The 18,617-nt window shown below is 40.2% G+C and overlaps 2 protein-coding genes across 12 annotated transcripts in view; one reads left to right on the top strand and one right to left on the bottom strand.

Moving 5' to 3' along the window:
* Positions 1-628: 628 nt before the first annotated feature.
* Positions 629-5,618, bottom strand: LOC147148126 (uncharacterized). Of its 4 annotated transcripts, none has more exons than XR_015086372.1 (4): positions 4,970-5,246; positions 4,731-4,906; positions 4,292-4,415; positions 629-1,599 (listed from the first exon to the last, which is right to left on the bottom strand). XR_015086372.1 is itself a non-coding variant. In XM_086027262.1 (4 exons), exons 1-4 carry the CDS (start codon positions 5,533-5,535, stop codon positions 3,117-3,119), a joined length of 1,419 nt encoding a protein of 472 aa, XP_085883388.1. In that variant the 5' UTR covers positions 5,536-5,618; the 3' UTR covers positions 3,099-3,116. The 4 variants fall into 4 exon arrangements, 2 of the variants coding, with proteins under 2 accessions (XP_085883388.1, XP_085883389.1); XM_086027262.1 differs by lacking the exons at positions 629-1,599; positions 4,731-4,906 and adding exons at positions 3,099-4,141; positions 5,338-5,618 and having other exon boundaries at positions 4,292-4,389; positions 4,970-5,067; XM_086027263.1 differs by lacking the exons at positions 629-1,599; positions 4,731-4,906 and adding exons at positions 3,099-4,141; positions 5,454-5,616 and having other exon boundaries at positions 4,292-4,389; positions 4,970-5,066.
* Positions 5,619-7,972: 2,354 nt separating this feature from the next.
* Positions 7,973-18,617, top strand: part of ppp6r3 (protein phosphatase 6, regulatory subunit 3) — a 61,153-nt gene continuing 50,508 nt past the window's right edge. For 5 of the 8 annotated variants that reach the window (XM_086028033.1, XM_086028031.1, XM_086028028.1 and 2 more), the window contains exons 1-5: positions 7,973-8,239; positions 15,351-15,510; positions 16,318-16,551; positions 17,957-18,143; positions 18,230-18,367. In XM_086028033.1, coding sequence (XP_085884159.1) covers positions 16,325-16,551; positions 17,957-18,143; positions 18,230-18,367 — 552 coding nt within the window. In that variant the 5' untranslated portion in view covers positions 7,973-8,239; positions 15,351-15,510; positions 16,318-16,324. The remainder of the gene's footprint in view (positions 8,240-15,350; positions 15,511-16,317; positions 16,552-17,956; positions 18,144-18,229; positions 18,368-18,617) is intronic. The other 3 variants (XR_015086460.1, XM_086028030.1, XM_086028032.1) reach the window with 2 other exon arrangements.

The raw sequence follows: 18,617 nt of genomic DNA, 5'->3' as shown, positions 1-18,617 counted from the left end.
CATTTATCTTCCCTGTCTTTTCAAAACTTCTTAGCTTAGTTTTGAAGTCTGGAAACGTGATGTTATCCTCTGTATGTGCCACATGTACTGCGAATGTCTTAAAACTTTCGGGCAGTCCCTTCAATATCCTGGCTACAAGTAAACCATCTCCCAACGTTTCACCTGCATTTCGCAAAGCTGTGATGGCGGTCTCTGCTCTGATGACATCCGTCCATTACGCTTTCGTCGTTTCCCTTCTGAAGCGATGTAAGCATGGTGTACAGGTTGATTATCCGTGGTTTACCTTTTCCTTCCAAATGGCTCCTGGCCCCATAACCTGTTAAGTTTGTTGCAGCTTAACGTTGTATTTGGAAGAACTGACAACGGATGTAATGAGCTTCTTCAGCCAAACCTGGCGCATTTATTGCGAAGTACGAACAGCAGAGAGCACAAAATGCACCCGCTCCAACAGACTCGCTCTCTCTTAGTAGGGAACAAAAAGAAGAGTGTGTGATGATGCAAGCCCCATAGTCAGTGTTCCAGCGCCTCACAGTGGTACAAGCATAACATTACTGTCTTGTTAGTTCAGGAATCGGGCCGAACTATGTTTGCAGGAGGCGTCAGGAGGAACGACACACACGCTGGAGTATTATTGCGCACCTCTTTATTTGCCCCATGTACAAAAGGTCCCTATTAAAGGTTCCTACCTACACATGTGACATAATACGACATCCCCCTTTCTGAACAAGGAATTTTTCTCGGGAGGATGTATGCACACGCATAGGGATAGGTATCATACAGTGCCAGGAACCAAACTCAAAACAGTATTCTATCAATTAGCTGAGGAACACCTTTCAGCGTGTATATAATAACAAAGAGTCAATTACTCTACAATTACAATTACACTAACTACATCTTCTATGAGCATGATAGGCCATGAGCGCAAGGTACGGGTCGTCAGATTGTTTTAGAAGACCCTTAATGGTCCTCACCGCACGCTCAGCCTCCCCGTTGCCCCATGTAAAACGTGGGCTGGATGTCACGTTTGAACCCCCATTCCGATGCAAACATGTTGAAGACCACAGAAGCAAACTGTGGCCTGTTGTCAGAGCACGCTTCTTAAGGAATTCCATGACGAGCAAAGATAGACTTGAAGTGCTCAATCACAGCCTCCGATGTAGTAGACGTCAGCCTGGCCACTTTGAAGAACCTCGAAAAAATAGTCCACAAAGACCAGATAATATTTGTTATTTATCTGGAAGACCACCATAGCCCAGGGCCTCAATGGGAACTCAGTAGACATCATTGTTTCCCTGAGAGTAGTCTTCTCCCTGGCACACACATCACCATACAGCAGCAGTCCATTCTGAACCGTGAGCTCACCGTAAAACGGCAGATAGGGCTGGAATGTTCTGTCAATAGAAAACCTGTCAGGCCATCCCTCCAGGCAGAACCTTTTCAGCTGTGGGAGAATGGCATCATTGTCTTGATGTTCTTGTATCTCCATTAGCCTCGTCTCCGTAGCAGGAAGGCTCGCAATGACAGAAGCAACATACAAGACGACCTCCTCCTCTTGCAACCCATCCGACACGATGCTGACAGGGGTCCGGGACAGCACATCTGCGGTTGCAATGTTCTTGTCAGCCACATGAGAGATAATATAGGAAAACCACATCAGTCTCATTCGAAGACGCTGAATGCGTGGCGGGAGCACATCTAGGCTCTTGGCTCCCAGCAGGGGAACTAGTGGCTTGTGGGCCGTTTCAACATGGAACTGTTTTCCTATGAGGAATTCTGCAAACCTCTCACAGGCCCATGTTGAGGCAAGCGCCTCTTTCTCAATCTAGGCGTACCGCTGTTCGGTGCCACCAAAAATAAAATAATCGAACGTGGCGATTTGAACGTTTTTAACATCGTTTAATCCAGAAAATTCGGTTTCGGTTCAAAACCGCTTAATCGAGCAGCCCTACTTGTAAAGTACCGTAATCGGTCACGTGATTTTAGCAGAACATCTGCATTTACTGCGAACAATAACTCTGAGAGCAGACATTCTCACAAGCATTCACTCACATGAGGACTCTACGGACACAGGCACTGCTTCAGAGTGCGAGGACTGTCTACTTGAGCCAATTACTGCCTTGTATGAAGAGTCAGGATGTGATCTCACACCAGAAGAACTCTCATCCAAAGTTGCTATGACTTTTTCATCCCTGGGCAAAATCTACATGCCAACATCACTCCAGTTCTCACCTGGAACAGGCAACTAAGGAGCAAGGTAACTGTCCAGTGTGGCAGAAGCACAGAGCTGGAAGAATTACAGCATCCCTTTTCCATAACGCGTGTACATTTTCAGGTGATTCAGCATGTTCGCAGTGATTCGTAAAGTCTGTCATGAAATATGACGACATGCTGAATGTACCTGCTTTAAAATGGGGTCTTGACAACGGGAATAAAGCAAAGGTTGCAAACTGTAATTTTCTTAAAACCTATCACACAAATGTCACTGTCTCAGAGGTTGATTATGCTCATTTAGGAGCTTCACTTGATGAAATAATACATTGTGACTGCTGTGATAAGGGCGTTCTTGAAATAAAATGTCCTTATAAATATAGGGATGGTCTTCAAAATTAACATTTAAATAAAACCTCTTGCATGGATGAATCTGATAATCTGAAAAGAAATCACAAATATTTTTGATCAAATACAGCTTCAAATGTTTGTATGCGATGTTCAGTTTGGTACAACATCAGAGATCAAAGTTGTGAGAAAACCAAGAGAGGATGGTTTCCTCAGACCCCCAATTTGTAAAGCTACTGACATTTTTAAATCACATATAATTCCTGAAGTTCTTACAAGATCAAATGACCCTAAAATTTTTTAGAAAGAAATGTGCAACTTCTTCTGGGATTCTTTTCGGCAAAAATGTTCAATGTACAAAGAGTTTTTGCTTAAAGCATCATCATAACAAATGTGTCAATTTGAAGAGGAAGCGAAAATCTTGGGTTTGCTGTTGGAATATACTCTTATATACAGTGATAAATCACAGACAAAATAAATAAAAATGAAAACTAAACGTTACATAGATGACATCTATCTGTACATCAATAAAAGTCTTCACAGCCTGGAATTGTAATGTTTTATTTTCTGTTCTTTTTGGGAACAAAACTTGGAGACAAATTAACCAGAGCAGCACATGTTGTAACAATATCATCAAGAAGATCTACAAGTGACAGAGGAATGACAGTTTGCAAAATTCTGTACTTTTTCAATTGCCCTATAACCCGTTCAACATGGATGCGAACACAGGATAACTCCCAAGATTGGTCTACGTCAGTACCTGGTAATTGCTTCTTGCCTTTTGTGAAACTTGGAATTTTTAGAGTAGCACCTCTCATAGCAAGTTCATCTGTGATTAGAAACCCCCTAACTGCAAGTATAACATCATATGGTTCAATCTTGTCCAAAAAATCGGATTCAAGTGTGATCTGTTTATTTGACACCCTACCTCCCCAACCTTGTGATAAAAACGTGATGGCTCCTCGTGGTGTAATTCCTGTTAGATATTTTACGGTGTTGTGATGTTTATAATTAGACCATGTCTGGGCTCTGGCTGTAAGGTTTGATGGACGCTCAATTAAAAATTCTGAAAAGTCAATTTTGTATCTGCATTTTCGAAATGATTTCTTGACAATTTTGGGCATGTTTTTTCTCACATCTTTAGATGGCCAGATGATGAGATCTTTTAATATTTTCCACATTACAGGCAACCACCCTCTCAATATTTTTGACACTAAACATTTGGGAATATCAAACCTGACAGCCAAATCCTGATTAGTTAAACCTAACCTTAGCTTCATTAAAATGACCAACAGGTGGTCTGCAAGAGACAGACATGATCCAACTTTTACAACATTTGGTTGTAATACATTCAACAGCCACATGAAAAAATGTTCATTCTGAGTACCAGTGAAGAATTTAATCAGGGGGGATGAATTTTTCAAACTTTGAAATCCAAACTGTTGATTTGTTAACTTTTTTTTCAAGCTTTCGTTTTCTTGCTGACACTTCTGCAAGTCATCTTGCAGTGCCAAGTTGTCTTTGAGTATTTGCTCTGTGGTGACTGAGGTAGCTGTACACGTAACAGGTGAAGGTGGTCCATCATCTGGAATCCATACCAAATGCGAGTTTAATTTATACCTGTACATTTTTATACATAATTTTGGTGGTAGTTTTAGTTGAGTGAACTTTATATTATCATGTCATATTTGTATAGTTATAATGAGCTCTAAATAGAGATTTGCGGGCTACTTACCAGTTAATTGTGAATGAAGGCTCAGTAGACTTTCTGCAGCTGTCATAGTATCCATTTCTTCATGGTTAGGCTCCTGTGTGGCTTTTGTTTCCTGCCGCCTAGTTTTGCGATGATATCTGTCAAACTTATATACAAGTGTACATACTTATATGCATGAGACTGTGTGTGCGTACATAATTTTCAAAAACACACACCCCAACACAAGTATTGGAATTTGGTGTTCACAGAAATGTGTACTCTGGTTCATCCATCCATCCATTATTGATACCGCTTCTCCTTACAAGGGTCGCGGGGTGTGCTGGAGCCTATCCCAGCTGTCTTCGGGCAGTAGGCAGGGGACACCCTGAATTGGTTACCAGCCAATTGCAGGGCACACAGAGACAAACATCCGCACTCACAATCACACCTAGGGGCAATTTAGAGTTGCCATTTAACTTACCATGCATGGAATGTGGGAGGAAACCGGAGTACCCGGAGAAAACCCACGCAGGCACGGGGAGAACATGCAAACTCCACACAGGGAGGCCGGGGACGGGATCGAACCCACGATCTCTGAACTGTGAGGCGGACGTGCTAACCAGTCGACCACCGTGCCGCCCTTACTCTGGTTCATGTCTAATTCAATTCAAATTTCCCTTTAAACAAACTTTCTCATTTTGTCGGTTGTCATAGTTGTACCTTGTAAGCTTTGAGTGTCCACTTGCTGTAGCAGCTGCTTTATATGAAAATATTGACGGAACAAAGTCTGGGTTATCATGTTCCAGTGATGCTTTTCCTGTAAAAAAAATAAATTTAAGGGTTTTGTTCGGGACATGTACTTTAAAACGAAATCACTTACAATCATTTTCGATTGTTTCACGTGTGCAGAAGAGTTAGCCTACTTCACGCACGAAATAATAAAGACGTTCGGCTGTACATATGATATGAACTGCTTCACTCGTGCTATTTTTGTATCACTGTCACAAAGGTGTTTCTTTCACTAATCGAATATCATGCTGGTCTTTTATAACAGAGTAAAAGTTAAGATGGATTCTCAAGTACTTAACAGAAATGAAGTGAGCGCTGCAAAGTCGAGCATTTTTTATTTCCTCCTCAGTCCAATTCTCACGTCGTAAAGATTGTAGCCATAACTTTCGCCGGTTTTTCTTAAAGGGGTGTTTACCTGCAGGAATTCTATAAAATATTAAATCGCCGTGTGTACTCTTTCGGTTTTGGCAACCCACAGCACAGCACGAGGACGGCATTGTTTCGTAATAACCACAAGGAAGAGGCCGCCGAGTGGAAGGTAGAGGGTAGGAACTGTAGGTAGCGGGTGGGCGGATCGCTCAAATATCGATATTATCGATGCTAAGCAAGTACGTGGATCGGATCGATACTTTTCTCCTGTGATCGAGCCACCAAACAAGAAGCGGAGCGCGGTGTGGACTTTTTTTTTTTTTTTTACAATAACAGAAAAGGACCGTATGATTTGTGTAACAAAGTGCTCCACTACTGTGTTAACACTATGAATTTACACAAACATGAAAAAAGCTCACCCTACAGAGAGCAACGAGCTGCAAGCGAAGTTGAGGGAGGAGGAGGGGATCCCCAAGCCAGAACACCCCCGCGGACACAGAGACAAAGTACTCTGGTTTTCAGCTCAAAAAATCAACAATAGTTGTTGTAGTAGAAGTATTTTATTTTTTATAGTGTTAAAGGTTTTTACATTGTATTGTTTATTCTATTGCATTTTCTGGCTTTATTTTCAAAATATTGTGCAATGGAAAGTATTATAGTTGTCAACTTGACATTGTTATATTTGTATTTTCGTTACATTGCTGCTTTTTTTGGTTTGACTCTCTTGACTTTTGCTCTGAAACAGTTGTTGTAGCAGAAGTATTTATTTTTTTTATACTGTTAAAGTTTGCATTGTAGTTATTTAATAAAAATAAAACACACACACACACACATACATACACATATATATATATATATATATATGTATATATATATATATATGTATATATATATGTATATATATATATATGTATATATATATGTATATATATATATGTATATATATATATATGTATATATATATATATATATATGTATATATATATATATATGTATATATATATATATATATATATATATATATATGTATATGTATATGTATATATATATATATATATATATATATATATATATGTGTATGGGGTGGTCGACTGGTTAGCACGTCCGCCTCACAATTGGTTGTGGGTTCGATCCCGACCCGGGCCTCCCTGTGTGTACTCTAAATTGCACTCTAAATTGCACCTAGGTGTGATTGTGAGTGCGAATGTTTGTTTGTGATTGGCTGGCAACCAATTCAGGGTGTCCCCCGCCTACTGCCGAAGACTGCTGGGAAAAGCTCCAGCACTCCCTGTGACCCTTGTGAGGATAAGCGGTATGGATAATGGATGAATGGATATATATTTAAAAAAAAAACATAATACAAACTCAAGGGGGATCATAACATTGCCAAGAAAAAAGTATCGGTATCGCGTAGGTATTGGCCGATACGACCCTGTATTGGGTCGATACCAAAATTCCTAGTATCGCCTATCCCTAGCGAGCCTTCTGCCTCCGTGCTGCGCGCGCACTTTAATGCCACGTCACTTGAACCTGATCTATACAAGCCCCATTTGGAAGACATGTGCTTCTTGAAGTAGGACTCGAATGTGGACTTTCAGAAGATATGTGAAGATGTCTCAAGTTGTTTGTGTTTTGAATTGTAATGTATTGAGAGTATTGATTGTGAAGTGCTTAAAATTCATTGAATCTGAGTTGCTGTTCCTTTTTGTTTTGATGTTGAGGTTGTAATGTTTAATATTTTCATTTTTTTGGTTGTTTGTTTGTTTTTGATTTTCTCTATACTAGAGGTCGTTGCATTCTATTAGTTCACCACTAGATAGCACTAAATTCTACACACTATTACTATTATACTGTATGCCGTTAATTAATAATACATTTATTCCAAGACACTCATCATACTGATTTCTCACAATGATTAAAAAACAGAAAAAGATCAATATGTAATACTTTATGTCTTTAAATCTCTGCCAGTTTTACATTTTCACATGATGGCTTCTACAACATTCCTAGAAAATCACAATTCATGTCCCATCACTGGTGAGCTATTTTTACAACAGGCCCATGGGCTATTCGTGTTGGCCTTGGGTGCTATCTGGGGCCTGTGGGCACCACGTTGATGACCCCTGCTGTAGACTAGCTGTTCCATTCATCACAAAAACTAGTGCATGGCTTCCAATAAGAACAGAACAAAACAAAACTGAAAGCCGACGCCTGTAGATGGTAAAATCTATATTAATGAAATATTAATTCAACAAAATCTAGCACCATTAGTTTTAAACAGATGAATAATGACTTTGTTGTCAATGTCCAACAATTCCACTGCACACCCCGTCTTGCTCAAATGTCTTAATAATCATAGTTCTAAATGGCCACATTGAATGATAACATCAGATTAACAAAATACATTCATTGCGAGGTTTAGAAAATATCCCTTACGTTCAATATGTTGCGAATTGTCCCCTGCGTCGCCTTGCATAGCAACAATAATTCTGATTGGTTATATTTTTCTTGTACACAGAGCTTGACAACCAACAGAACACAAGAGACCTTTTTGAGTGATTGGGTTGCCAACCAGTGGTATTCCTGTTACTGCCTGAATGACCAACCCCTCACATGCTGTGGGGGAAGGGATCCATGCTATTGACTGGACGGAAACGCCATCTTGAAAAGTGTCCTCCATTGCCAACTATTTCACGTTGCTCACATCCAGTCACTTTTAAATGTTTGATTTTCCCATCGCATTTTAGATGTATTTATGTTTGGCACAGAGTATTGCTTTCGGACTATTGCATAGGTATTCATGCTGGAGACTCGCCGTTCTCAAAATTGTTGGTGGGTACGCTGTCTACCGGAACGACTTGTCAGCAGTGATTCTTTAACCGGCAAACATAAGATGTGCATGCATATTTCTAATATATGGTCATAATCAAGAAAGATTATTGACGCACTGATAAAAGGTGAAACTGCTGGCTATGGCTGGCGCAGCTGGTGGTCAAATTTCATTGTTTATGATTGTCGTCCTTGTTGCTAGTTTGACAGTTGTGTTAGAGGTTTGAGCAATGCATGCTTGTTGCAATGCGAAATGATATTTTGCACAACCATTACGAAGCGTCCGCGCTAAAACAGAGCATGATTGTCGTTCTCGAGAAGGGCCGAAGTGAGCTGGAGCTTCCTAGCCCACTGCTAATTACTACTGGACATCTTGGTGAACCTGCTTGTCGCATTTCTCACATAGATGGATTTTCTCTGTCTTGAAAAAGTGTCGTTGACCATCACTTCCTTGTGTTTGACTGTAGCTGCGGAAGTTGAAATTATTTCAACAACAAACCTTTACACTTTAGGGATTAGACTCTGACGAACGTATTTGTTTGGCAGTGATAAATAGAAAAAATGACCTGATTTCTCAGACTGAGCAGATCATTCAACCCCTTTATTAAAAAGAAAAAAAAAGTATTGCGGCCTGATGACCAATCTTCCTTCTCACACCTTAACATGATCATAATTTTAGTCCACTCCAGCAAGGTTCTTAAGATAGTCACCTTTCGAAGTATGTATTGTATTGTATGTAAGTAATGTGCAGCTCGCACATCATTGGAAAAACATGTGATATGGATGTTGATTATAGCGACATCGATATTATTGCGATATTTAACATGTAACTAAAGAAATGCAAATTGTATTGTCAAATGGAAGAAGTACATTTTTTCATGTGGCAAGATAAGCAAGCTCAATGTGTTCTTAGCTAATTAATTGTAATTCCCCTAGTGTCCAACTATTGGGTGTTGATTTAAGTTTGCATCTGACTGGTAAAGCTCAGATAAAAGCATATAATAAGAAAATGATTGCACGTCTTTGCAATATGCATTTTGCATAGGCCATTATCACAATATTGGATGGAAAAATAAAATATTCAAACCTAACCAAATTGACTTGTAGTTTTCTCACCCATTTTGGGATCAATGTATGTATCGTAATCATGGTAAATGATGGTTCATTTTATGTACTCAGGTTAATCCAGAGATGTGAGTATCACATACTGTATGTGCAAGTGGGGTTGCATGGTATACTGCCACTAGAACATCCATCCATCCATCCATTATCTGTACCGCTTCTCCTCACAAGGGTCGCGGGGCGTGCTGGAGCCTATCCCAGCTGTCTTTGGGCAGTAGGCGGGGGACACCCTGAACTGGTTGCCAGCCAATCGCAGGGCACACAGAGACAAACATCCGCACTGCCACTAGAACAGCACAGCAAAAATGAAATGCAAAAATTAAATGATACCACTTGTTAGGCCTCAGCAATTTTGGATAGTAATATAATTGCAATTAACGCTCACCCACCAACTCCCCCCACTCCCCTCCACCTTCTCAATATTGCACTTGTAATTTAATGTCTTTTTTCTTCAAGGTCCTCTTCTCATGTTTATTTTGAACAAAAACAGGCATTAAATTAATTTGTATTACATTATGCAGGGTTCTATATTATTTGTGGCCCGGGGCCCCCCACATGACTGTGTCAGGCCACCCCATAAATGAATACAATGAAATCAACATGCTCTTGCTTTTTTAATATTAAATATTTTGAGTTTTAAATTGATCAGTCATCTCATTGGCCTTTCTACCGTGCTGCAATTTTTTGGGGCGTGTCAGGTTAAAACCTTCCCTACGTAATGGCTTGAAAAAGATATAGTGGGCACTGCCGAAAATGTCAAATGTTAAATATTAAGTTTGATTTCATGGTTGAAATTAAGTCAGATTTTGTACTGCGAAAAAAACATAACATGCAAAAAAAGTAACATCACAGAAGTTATATTTTCTTAAAGGCTTATTAAATAAGACCGTAATCATTGAAACCTATTGTATTATATAATGAATATGCAGATCCAGTGCTGGTTCAGGCAGGGCCACCCAACATGGCTTACCCAAAAAGGCTTAGCGTAGGACCCAGCAATATCAGATTTATTATACATGTTGAATGTTTTGGCCTTATCAGTTAGGCTTATGCTAAAATATAGGCAAATGAATAATGGGTAAATATCAAATACAGTTTATATCTATCTCCTTCAGTTAGAATTGTGAACTTAGTAAACATTTTGTCTCGCAGTGTTTTAAGTGTTCACTAAGGCTAGGTTCACACCGCAGGTCTTAATTCTCTATTCTGATTTTTTTTAATCCGATTTTTTTGTGTAAGCGTTCATATTACATTATAAATGAGACCTCGGTCTTGTCTGCTGTATGAACACATGTGTCGTCAAAGTGACCCGCATGCGCAGAAGAAGAGACGATGTCACTCCCGACGTTGTGTTTGCGGAAGTAAATGTGGTTCAGCATGTCGGGGCATTTATACAGTAAAGCGATTAGGTAGAAAAATAAAGTATTTGGGGGAAATTATGAGGAGAGGCTTTGATATCTCATTTCATGGAGGCATCACTAACGATGACGCCACGTCATAACCGTGTGCAAAAGAATCAATCTGAACCATGGCTGGATTACTATAACCATAAATGTCCACTTTATGCTTCATGTTTCAAGTGGGATTAAATTAAAGTCAAATATAAAGTCAATTGTGTTTGTCAAAACAATTGGCACGAGCAGATTCGATCCCCCTGCTGCCACCACTCTCCCTCTGCCTGCGCGGAGCGCATTTTGGGCTCTGGATGACGTCGATGTCGGATATATGCAACCTGGCTGTTCAGTCGCATTGCAAAACAATCGGATACGTATCCAATTTAGGACCACATATGAAAACGACCCAGGTCGCATTTGAAAAAACACGGCTGTAGGCTGCGAAGCATGAGCTGCGGGTGAACAGATTTTTTGATCGGTGATAAAAGGCTTTGATCAAATATTCCAATCACGTCATTTTTCACGAAAATTAGCCAATCATGATCGGTGCCCGATCGATCGGATCATCCCTAATAATAATATATATGTGCAGGGGTGCACATTATCTGGTACGCAGGTACGCATGCGCAACAGAAATCACTGATGCGTAACATCATGTGAGTCACGACGCGCCTTTGCGTACCTGTACACAGTGGTGCAGCGGATCATCTTTGAGCCGTGATCGGTACGGATCAAGAATCGCGGTTCGGGCCGGTCGCGATGCGCAGAATGGTTGGTGAAAAAAACTGTGCGCATTGACATTAAGTCAACGTAATTAGTCCGCATTCACTGTAATAGCAGCAGAGAAAGTTGAAAACCCTCATGACTCACATAAGTCTCATTATGGGAGCGCTTTGCAAACATACTCAACGAACACACCACCTCCGCAAAGGCTAACTTCAAAATAAAGCTTACCAAATGATATATTGCGTCATTGATGCCAATGCCTTCATAGACTTTTACTTTGACGTTAACCTGCGTGGTGGCGTAACAGCTAACTTGACTTCCATTTTCGACGTCTCAGCTTGCCACCTACATCAACACAACGCCATCCCGAAGTCATATTCAGTCGCTAATTTAGGATGCTAACAAACCGCTAGTTAATTACGCTGTCATTGTATGATACGGCACAAGTCTCCGGCGTGGCTGGTGCCTGGCTGGTAGTTTAACAGCTGTTCCTTTGCTTTCTTTTTTTTTTTTTTTTTAACTTCGTTTTCAATATTGTGGAGATGATTTTGTAATGCACTGTCCATGTGTAAAGGAAAGTGCCTTAAATTGCACTTCAAGGTCTTTTTCATTATGAAAAAAATAAAAAATAAAACCTCATCTTCATTTATTTTATAAAAACACTTTTGCTCATTAAATAATTTTAAGAATACATTCAGCTCAAAATGTCTGGCATGATACCTTGCTCTTTTATACGCTGTACCATGGCACGAGTACCATGTATAAAATAAGAACGTAACCTGCCTTATATTTCGTTCTTAAATCCTGAATGGCCATATTAGACATTAGAAGTTTTTTTGTTGTTGTTGTTGTTTTTTTAATGTGCAAAAGTGTTTTATAAAATAAATGAAGTCAAAGTTCTAATTTTCTTTTTTTTTTTTCTGATCCGAAAAACAATCCCATCCGTGACTCAAAATCCGTGACCGATCTGAACCGCGACTTATGTCTTATTAGTGAGTACCAAAGTCAATCTCATGGTACTCATATGAGTAACCCATGAAAAAAACTGCCTATAGGCCGGTCTGCCTATCATTTTAAATGGGCTTCCGTTAGCGTTTCCGACTACCAACTTTGACAAACTACACCCCACTTGCTGGGCGATATTTGAAACGAAAAACTCACTGTGGCATGAAAGCCTCACCGCGGCCAGACTAAATGCGTTTCTTTTTATGACCTTTTTGGACCTTTATGGACCTTTTGAGGACCCCAGCCGCAGCCAACGGGAAACGTAAGCCTCTGTTATAGCCCTCCCCCTCTTGTAATGGTATGCCCCATTGAATGCACACTACTGTCTCGTGTCTCTTTATGCACAAACAGCCTCACGGTGACCATTAAAGCCTCACCGCGAAAATAGAAGATAGACAATTATTTGGACTGAAAAAATGGGTTTCTGACTATTTTTATTTTTTTTAAGTGCCCGCGTGGGTTTTCTCTGGGTACACGGATTTCCTCCCACATTCCAAAAACATGCCTGGTAGTAGGGCTGAACAATTTTAGGAAAAAAATGTATGGCGATTTTTCTGACAGACATTGCGATTTTGATTCGATTTGTGATTTTCTTAAAAACTTTCTTATAAAAAGATTACAAATATGAATAGAAAATGACATACCATAAAATACATTAAATTATTACGACTAATAATGCAAGTACACTAAAGAGGTTTTGTGAGGAAGGCAGTCCTTTTTCAAGGGCTTTTATAAGCGTTCAAGTAAGGAAATAGCGTATGTAGCAGCAGACACTTTTTCAAATCCTGTGTGTAATTTCATGTCAGATTGACGTGTATTTTTTTCCAATCCATGGACCCCAGTACTCGAAACAAAGTGTCAACTTTTCACGACCTGTGAAAAGTAAAACACGTGACATTAACATTAGTATGCTTAAGTGCATTGCATCATTTGGTGAAGGTAATTACTAATTCACAGACAATTTAGAACATGTACAAAGTAAATACTTTGGAGAAAATCCACAAGAAATCATCTCCATCTGAACAGAATCCCAGAACTCTTCAATGTTAACTCCACCAGTGAAGTTCTCTGGGGAATATTAAATGGCACTAACTGAAAAAAATGTAAAATTGATAATTATTGATCTAGATTTGGATATAATATTTTTAATATAATTATATAACGCCCTTCCAACACATGAGGGATTGGGACTACCACAAACCTTGAGGCTCTAAAAGATGCAGCACTTCACAATGTGAAGTAAAACTTGGAGTGGGCAATGTTACAACTATGAATAACGGTTAAAAAAAAAAAAAAAATCCTCAGAGGTCCTGCAACACACGTCTCACTTGGTCCACGTCCACCGGAAACGCCAACAACACAATTTACTTGGGATGTGCGCGACTAACCGTTTAACCGTCTACGAGTTATTGAACGTTTTGTATTTTACTAGTCGGTTAAACACGGCATTAATTTAAGTATTACGCATCTTGTTCCACAGAACAAGAGAGAGAGATAATTGCCTCCCCCCCTAAAAAAAATCATTTTTTTTAGTGTAAGCGTTCATATTACATTAATAATGCGACCTCTGTCTTGTCTGCTGTACGAACACATGCGTCGTCAAAGTGGCACGCCTGCGCTGAAGAAGAGACGACGTCACACTCGACGTTGTGTTTGCGGAAGTAAATGTGGTCCAGCGTGTCGGGGCATTCAAGCGATTAGGTATCTGGTGGAAATAAATACAGTATATGGGGGAAATTATAAGGCGAGGCTTTATTATCTCATTTCATGGAGACATCACTAACGATGACGTCACGCCATGACCGTGCGTAAAAAAATCTATCAATCTGAGCCGTGGCTGAATTACTACGATCGCCATAAATGTCCACTTTATGCTTCACGTTTCAAGTGGGATTAAATTAAAGTAAAATAAAAAGTCAATAGTGTTACTCAAAACAACTTTGCAGATTCGAAACCCCCGCTGCCAGCACTTTTCCTCTGCCTGCGCGCAGCGCATCTTGGGTTCGTCAACTAGGACAACATATGAAAGCGACCCCGGTCGCATTTGAAAAAAATCGGAAATGAGCCGTTCAGACTGTCATAAAAAAAATCTGATACAGGTCGCATATGGGCAAAAAAATCCGATCTGGGTCGCATTTGCCTGCGGTGTGAACCTAGCCTAACATGGTGCTAGCGAATGAGAACCTGCTGGACTGGGACTCGGTACCATTACTCATTGCATTATTCATAATAAATGCCATGCATTGCATTGGAAAATGTATCAGAAATGTATTTCTCTTTTAAATTGTTCACTTTTATTCAGTCAGTTGTTGTTACATCAATAGAATTTAAACTAACAAACTGTCCTGAATGTTTGGGCTAAAATAGCCCCTAAATACACACAACATTTGCATTTTAAACTTTGAATTCAATATGTATTAAAATTCAAGTTCTTTTCCTTATAGACTTGTCGCAAATAAAATTTCAGACTAGTCGGCGGGCAAATTAGTCGAAATTCCCATCCCTACAATTATTACATTTACGTGTACATTTAAAATTTACCTAAACTAAACAATTCTGGACAAGCCCCAGTTTCTGTTACTTCCTGGCTTGTAAATAGTAACATAGCGAATCACTACAATAGAAAAGGACAGTATTAATCGCAACCAAAGAAAGAAAAGGACAAATATTTGCTGGTTTACATTGCGGCTGCCCGGTCTGAGCATGGGTGGGAGGAGCTTGGGAGGGATTTTTATCGGCATTGAGTTGGTCACAATATGCATCTGCTTACTGGGTTACCTGGGAATGTCCACAAAAGAGAAATATTACATGTGATGTACATCATCAATTGAAGAGTCATGTTGTCTTTTACTATTGCTTCTTCCCAGGTGGTGTACTGCTGGATGTGCGCCGCAATTGTGATAGTCATTTCCATTTTGTTGACTAACCTGGAAGTGCTGACTAACTTGGAATGGGCCCCACATATCACACCCCAGAACAGCCGTTTTTTTAACCTGAGCTCTGGTGTCTGGACCACCCACAAAATAGGTAGGTAGGTGAAGGTTGCCATGTACTAAACAAGTATGACGCAAGATAACGACCAATCACGGCTCACCTGTTTTCTGAAGCTGAGCTATGATTGGTTATTATCTGACAGACTGAAGTGGGAATGAGTAGACGTGCGCATTTATTTGGATGAGGAATGACCCCAGTTTTATGGACCTACAACACGCCGTCCAATTTGGAACGTAAATAAAGATCCACGCTTGCCTGATTGCTTGCCCGCTGCCAGTCGCCGTCTGCCTCCTGAGAGTTGACACGGTTTAGCGTCGCTAAATGTCCGAAATATAACCAGTCGGGGTTCGTGTGCGCATTCATGCTCTTGTCTGCTTCAGCCTGTGTAAGTGGAGAAGCGATCGCCACGGTATTTTTGATTTTGTGGAGGTGGTCATGATGAGATCACGTTTTATGTCAATAAATCCAAACTATTGTGCAGAACACTTTTAGACTTTCACAGGTTGAAGTGGACAAGAGTAGTAATGTGCATTTGCATTTTGGTGGCGATCGGTCGCCGTTTTAGACAACAGAACTGACAAAGCGAGCAATATTACCACGCTCGCCTCCCTCCCGTGACGCAGACCGCTGAGAACGAAGAAATAACAAGCAGAGCTCCGAAAGGGGACGGGGCAATTTGTCTTAAATCTAATCACAAAAAAAGCCCTTAAATCACTACAGTCTTTTGGGGGGTCATTTTAGTACTGATGTCATTTTTACATGCAAACCTATTATATAAGTGCCAATGTTAAGCTCATCCAAGTGTCCCTTTAATAAAATCCCATTTTCTCTCTGTCTTAGGACAAATATGTTTTGGAAATTCGACCTCCACGCCACATCCCACATTGACACTTTGCTGGAGAGGGACGATGTAAGACTAACCGATGTCATGGATGAGGAGGATGTTTTGCAAGAGTGTAAAGCCCAAAACCACAAACTGGTTGACTTCCTTTTGAGACCAGAGTGCATGGAGGACCTCGTCACCTTCATCACGCACGAACCGAGTGGTGACGTGGAGGAAAACATGAAATACAAGTAAGATTATATTGTATAATTGATGCAGAATTGTCAAGTTTTTAAAATGTTTCATTAAAATACTTAAGGGTTGTGTTTACAGCAGGGATGTCCAAACTCGGTCCTTAAGGGCCGGTGTCCTTCCAATTTTCCCGTCTATCCCTGCTGCAACACACCTGATTGAAAAGATCACGATGCTTATCAAGCTTCTTCAGAGCTTGCTGATGAGGTGATCATTTGAATCAGGTGTGTTGCAGCAGGTACAGATGGAAAACAGGCAGCAGCTGGACATGTCTGGTTTAAAGGGCCACTTTCTCCTAGTTTTGACGATTTATTTTTCCATAGTCAATTGCAGAGGTGGCATTTTACTGATGTTTGCCTGTCAGTCAATCGCCACCCGTCTGCAGCCTTATTATCTGCCCGCCATCCGTCTATCCCTCTATTTTTCAAGCCAGACCAAACTGTATTCGTCTATTGGTCAGTCCATCTATTATTTTAACTGCACTTCCGTCATCACTTCCATTGGAAATTGTTTCCGGTCCACCAGTCTATTGTCCGTCAATCACTCCGTTTTTTCCGGTGGGCTCAGTGGCGGGGTAGCTAGGAGGAAGCGGGCGATCACATGGGCAATGTGCTCACGCATGTGCTCGAGGTTTACCAGTGCAAGTCATCAGAGTAAAGTAAGGCCAAAAAATGTACACTAGTCGTATGGTGCAATGTGGGTTCACGGAGTCATGCAAGGTAAATCAAAATATATTGTACATATAAACAATTCTTAGTGTATTTTTCAAGAAATAAATAAGGTCGATCATTTGGACTTGGTCAATTTATATTGTAAGTCGCTCGCATGCCGAAATAATGTGGGCACCCCTGATTTAAAGCAACCATCCCCACCCAGTTTCTTGAAAGGGTGACCAAAAACATGACGGGCCATGGAAGGCCGTCCATTGCTCGATAGCTTACCTTACCGTTATTCGATTTTTAGCCAAAAGAGATGTAGCCCTACAACACTGTTGTGAAACTGGCAAGAAATGCTGCAGATACGTAGTATGAATTGCCTCAAAATTTCCCAGACGGACATTCCGGCCTTGTACAGCCCGGTCAAAGAGGACTTTTATTCATTTTCTCATTTTACTCTGCCACTACAGATGTGTGGTTGTGTGAAGTACTTTATGTGTTAAGATTTGTTTCAGTGCATTTTTTGAGCCCGAGTCTTTTATTTATAGTTTTCATTCGTCTAAGATGTTTTATTTACTGCTCTGTATTTCATCATCAGTCATATATTTTTTTCCTAACCTTACTAATACCTTTGCTATAAATGTTTTCAGGGCATGCCTCTGGACTTATTTTCAAAGTCAAAGTTGACCCACATTAAATCTGTTTGTTAATAGTTTTTTTTTTTTCCTTTTCTTTCTTTTTTTAATAGGTATCCCAACATATCCTGTGAGCTGCTTACGTCAGATGTGAGCCAAATTAATGACAGATTAGTGGAAGATGAAAAACTGCTGATGAAATTGTATGGCTTTCTCCAGAATGAGCCACCTCTTAATCCACTTCTGGCCAGCTTCTTCTCTAAGGTCTTGTCTATTCTTATAGGACGCAAACCTGAACAGGTGAGCATTTGGGCAAATGATGGGATGGGAGGTGTGACGAAGCATTGGGGCCCACCAGACTAATGTGATGTTTCTGTGTGTTTTAGATAGTGGAGTTTCTCCGGAAGAGGGAGGACTTTGTAGACCTGATGATCAAACACATCGGGACATCAGCCATCATGGACCTGCTTCTCAGAATGCTCACCTGCATTGAACCACAGCTTTTGCGACAGGATGTCCTTAATGTGGGTAGTTGGATTGTCCAATAATTACAGTATTCCTGATTCATAGGGCTGTGCAATTGAATCGAATTCAATAGAATTACAATTACGATTATTACACTCCACGATTACAAAATTGGCGTAAAAAACGCTTATTAATATGCATTAATATCCAAAATCAAACATTTTCACCTTTTTTATTTTATAACTAATTTGATACATTTTGGTTGGTCCAAAAGGAACTTACATAGTGTTTCAAAGAAATGTATTTGCC

Source organism: Filicampus tigris, chromosome 4, assembly GCF_054856515.1.
Source record: "Filicampus tigris isolate MCC_2025a chromosome 4, RoL_Ftig_1.0, whole genome shotgun sequence".
NCBI lineage: Eukaryota > Metazoa > Chordata > Actinopteri > Syngnathiformes > Syngnathidae > Filicampus > Filicampus tigris.
Note: the sequence above shows the minus strand (reverse complement) of the source record. Positions and strands in the feature narration are given on the sequence as shown.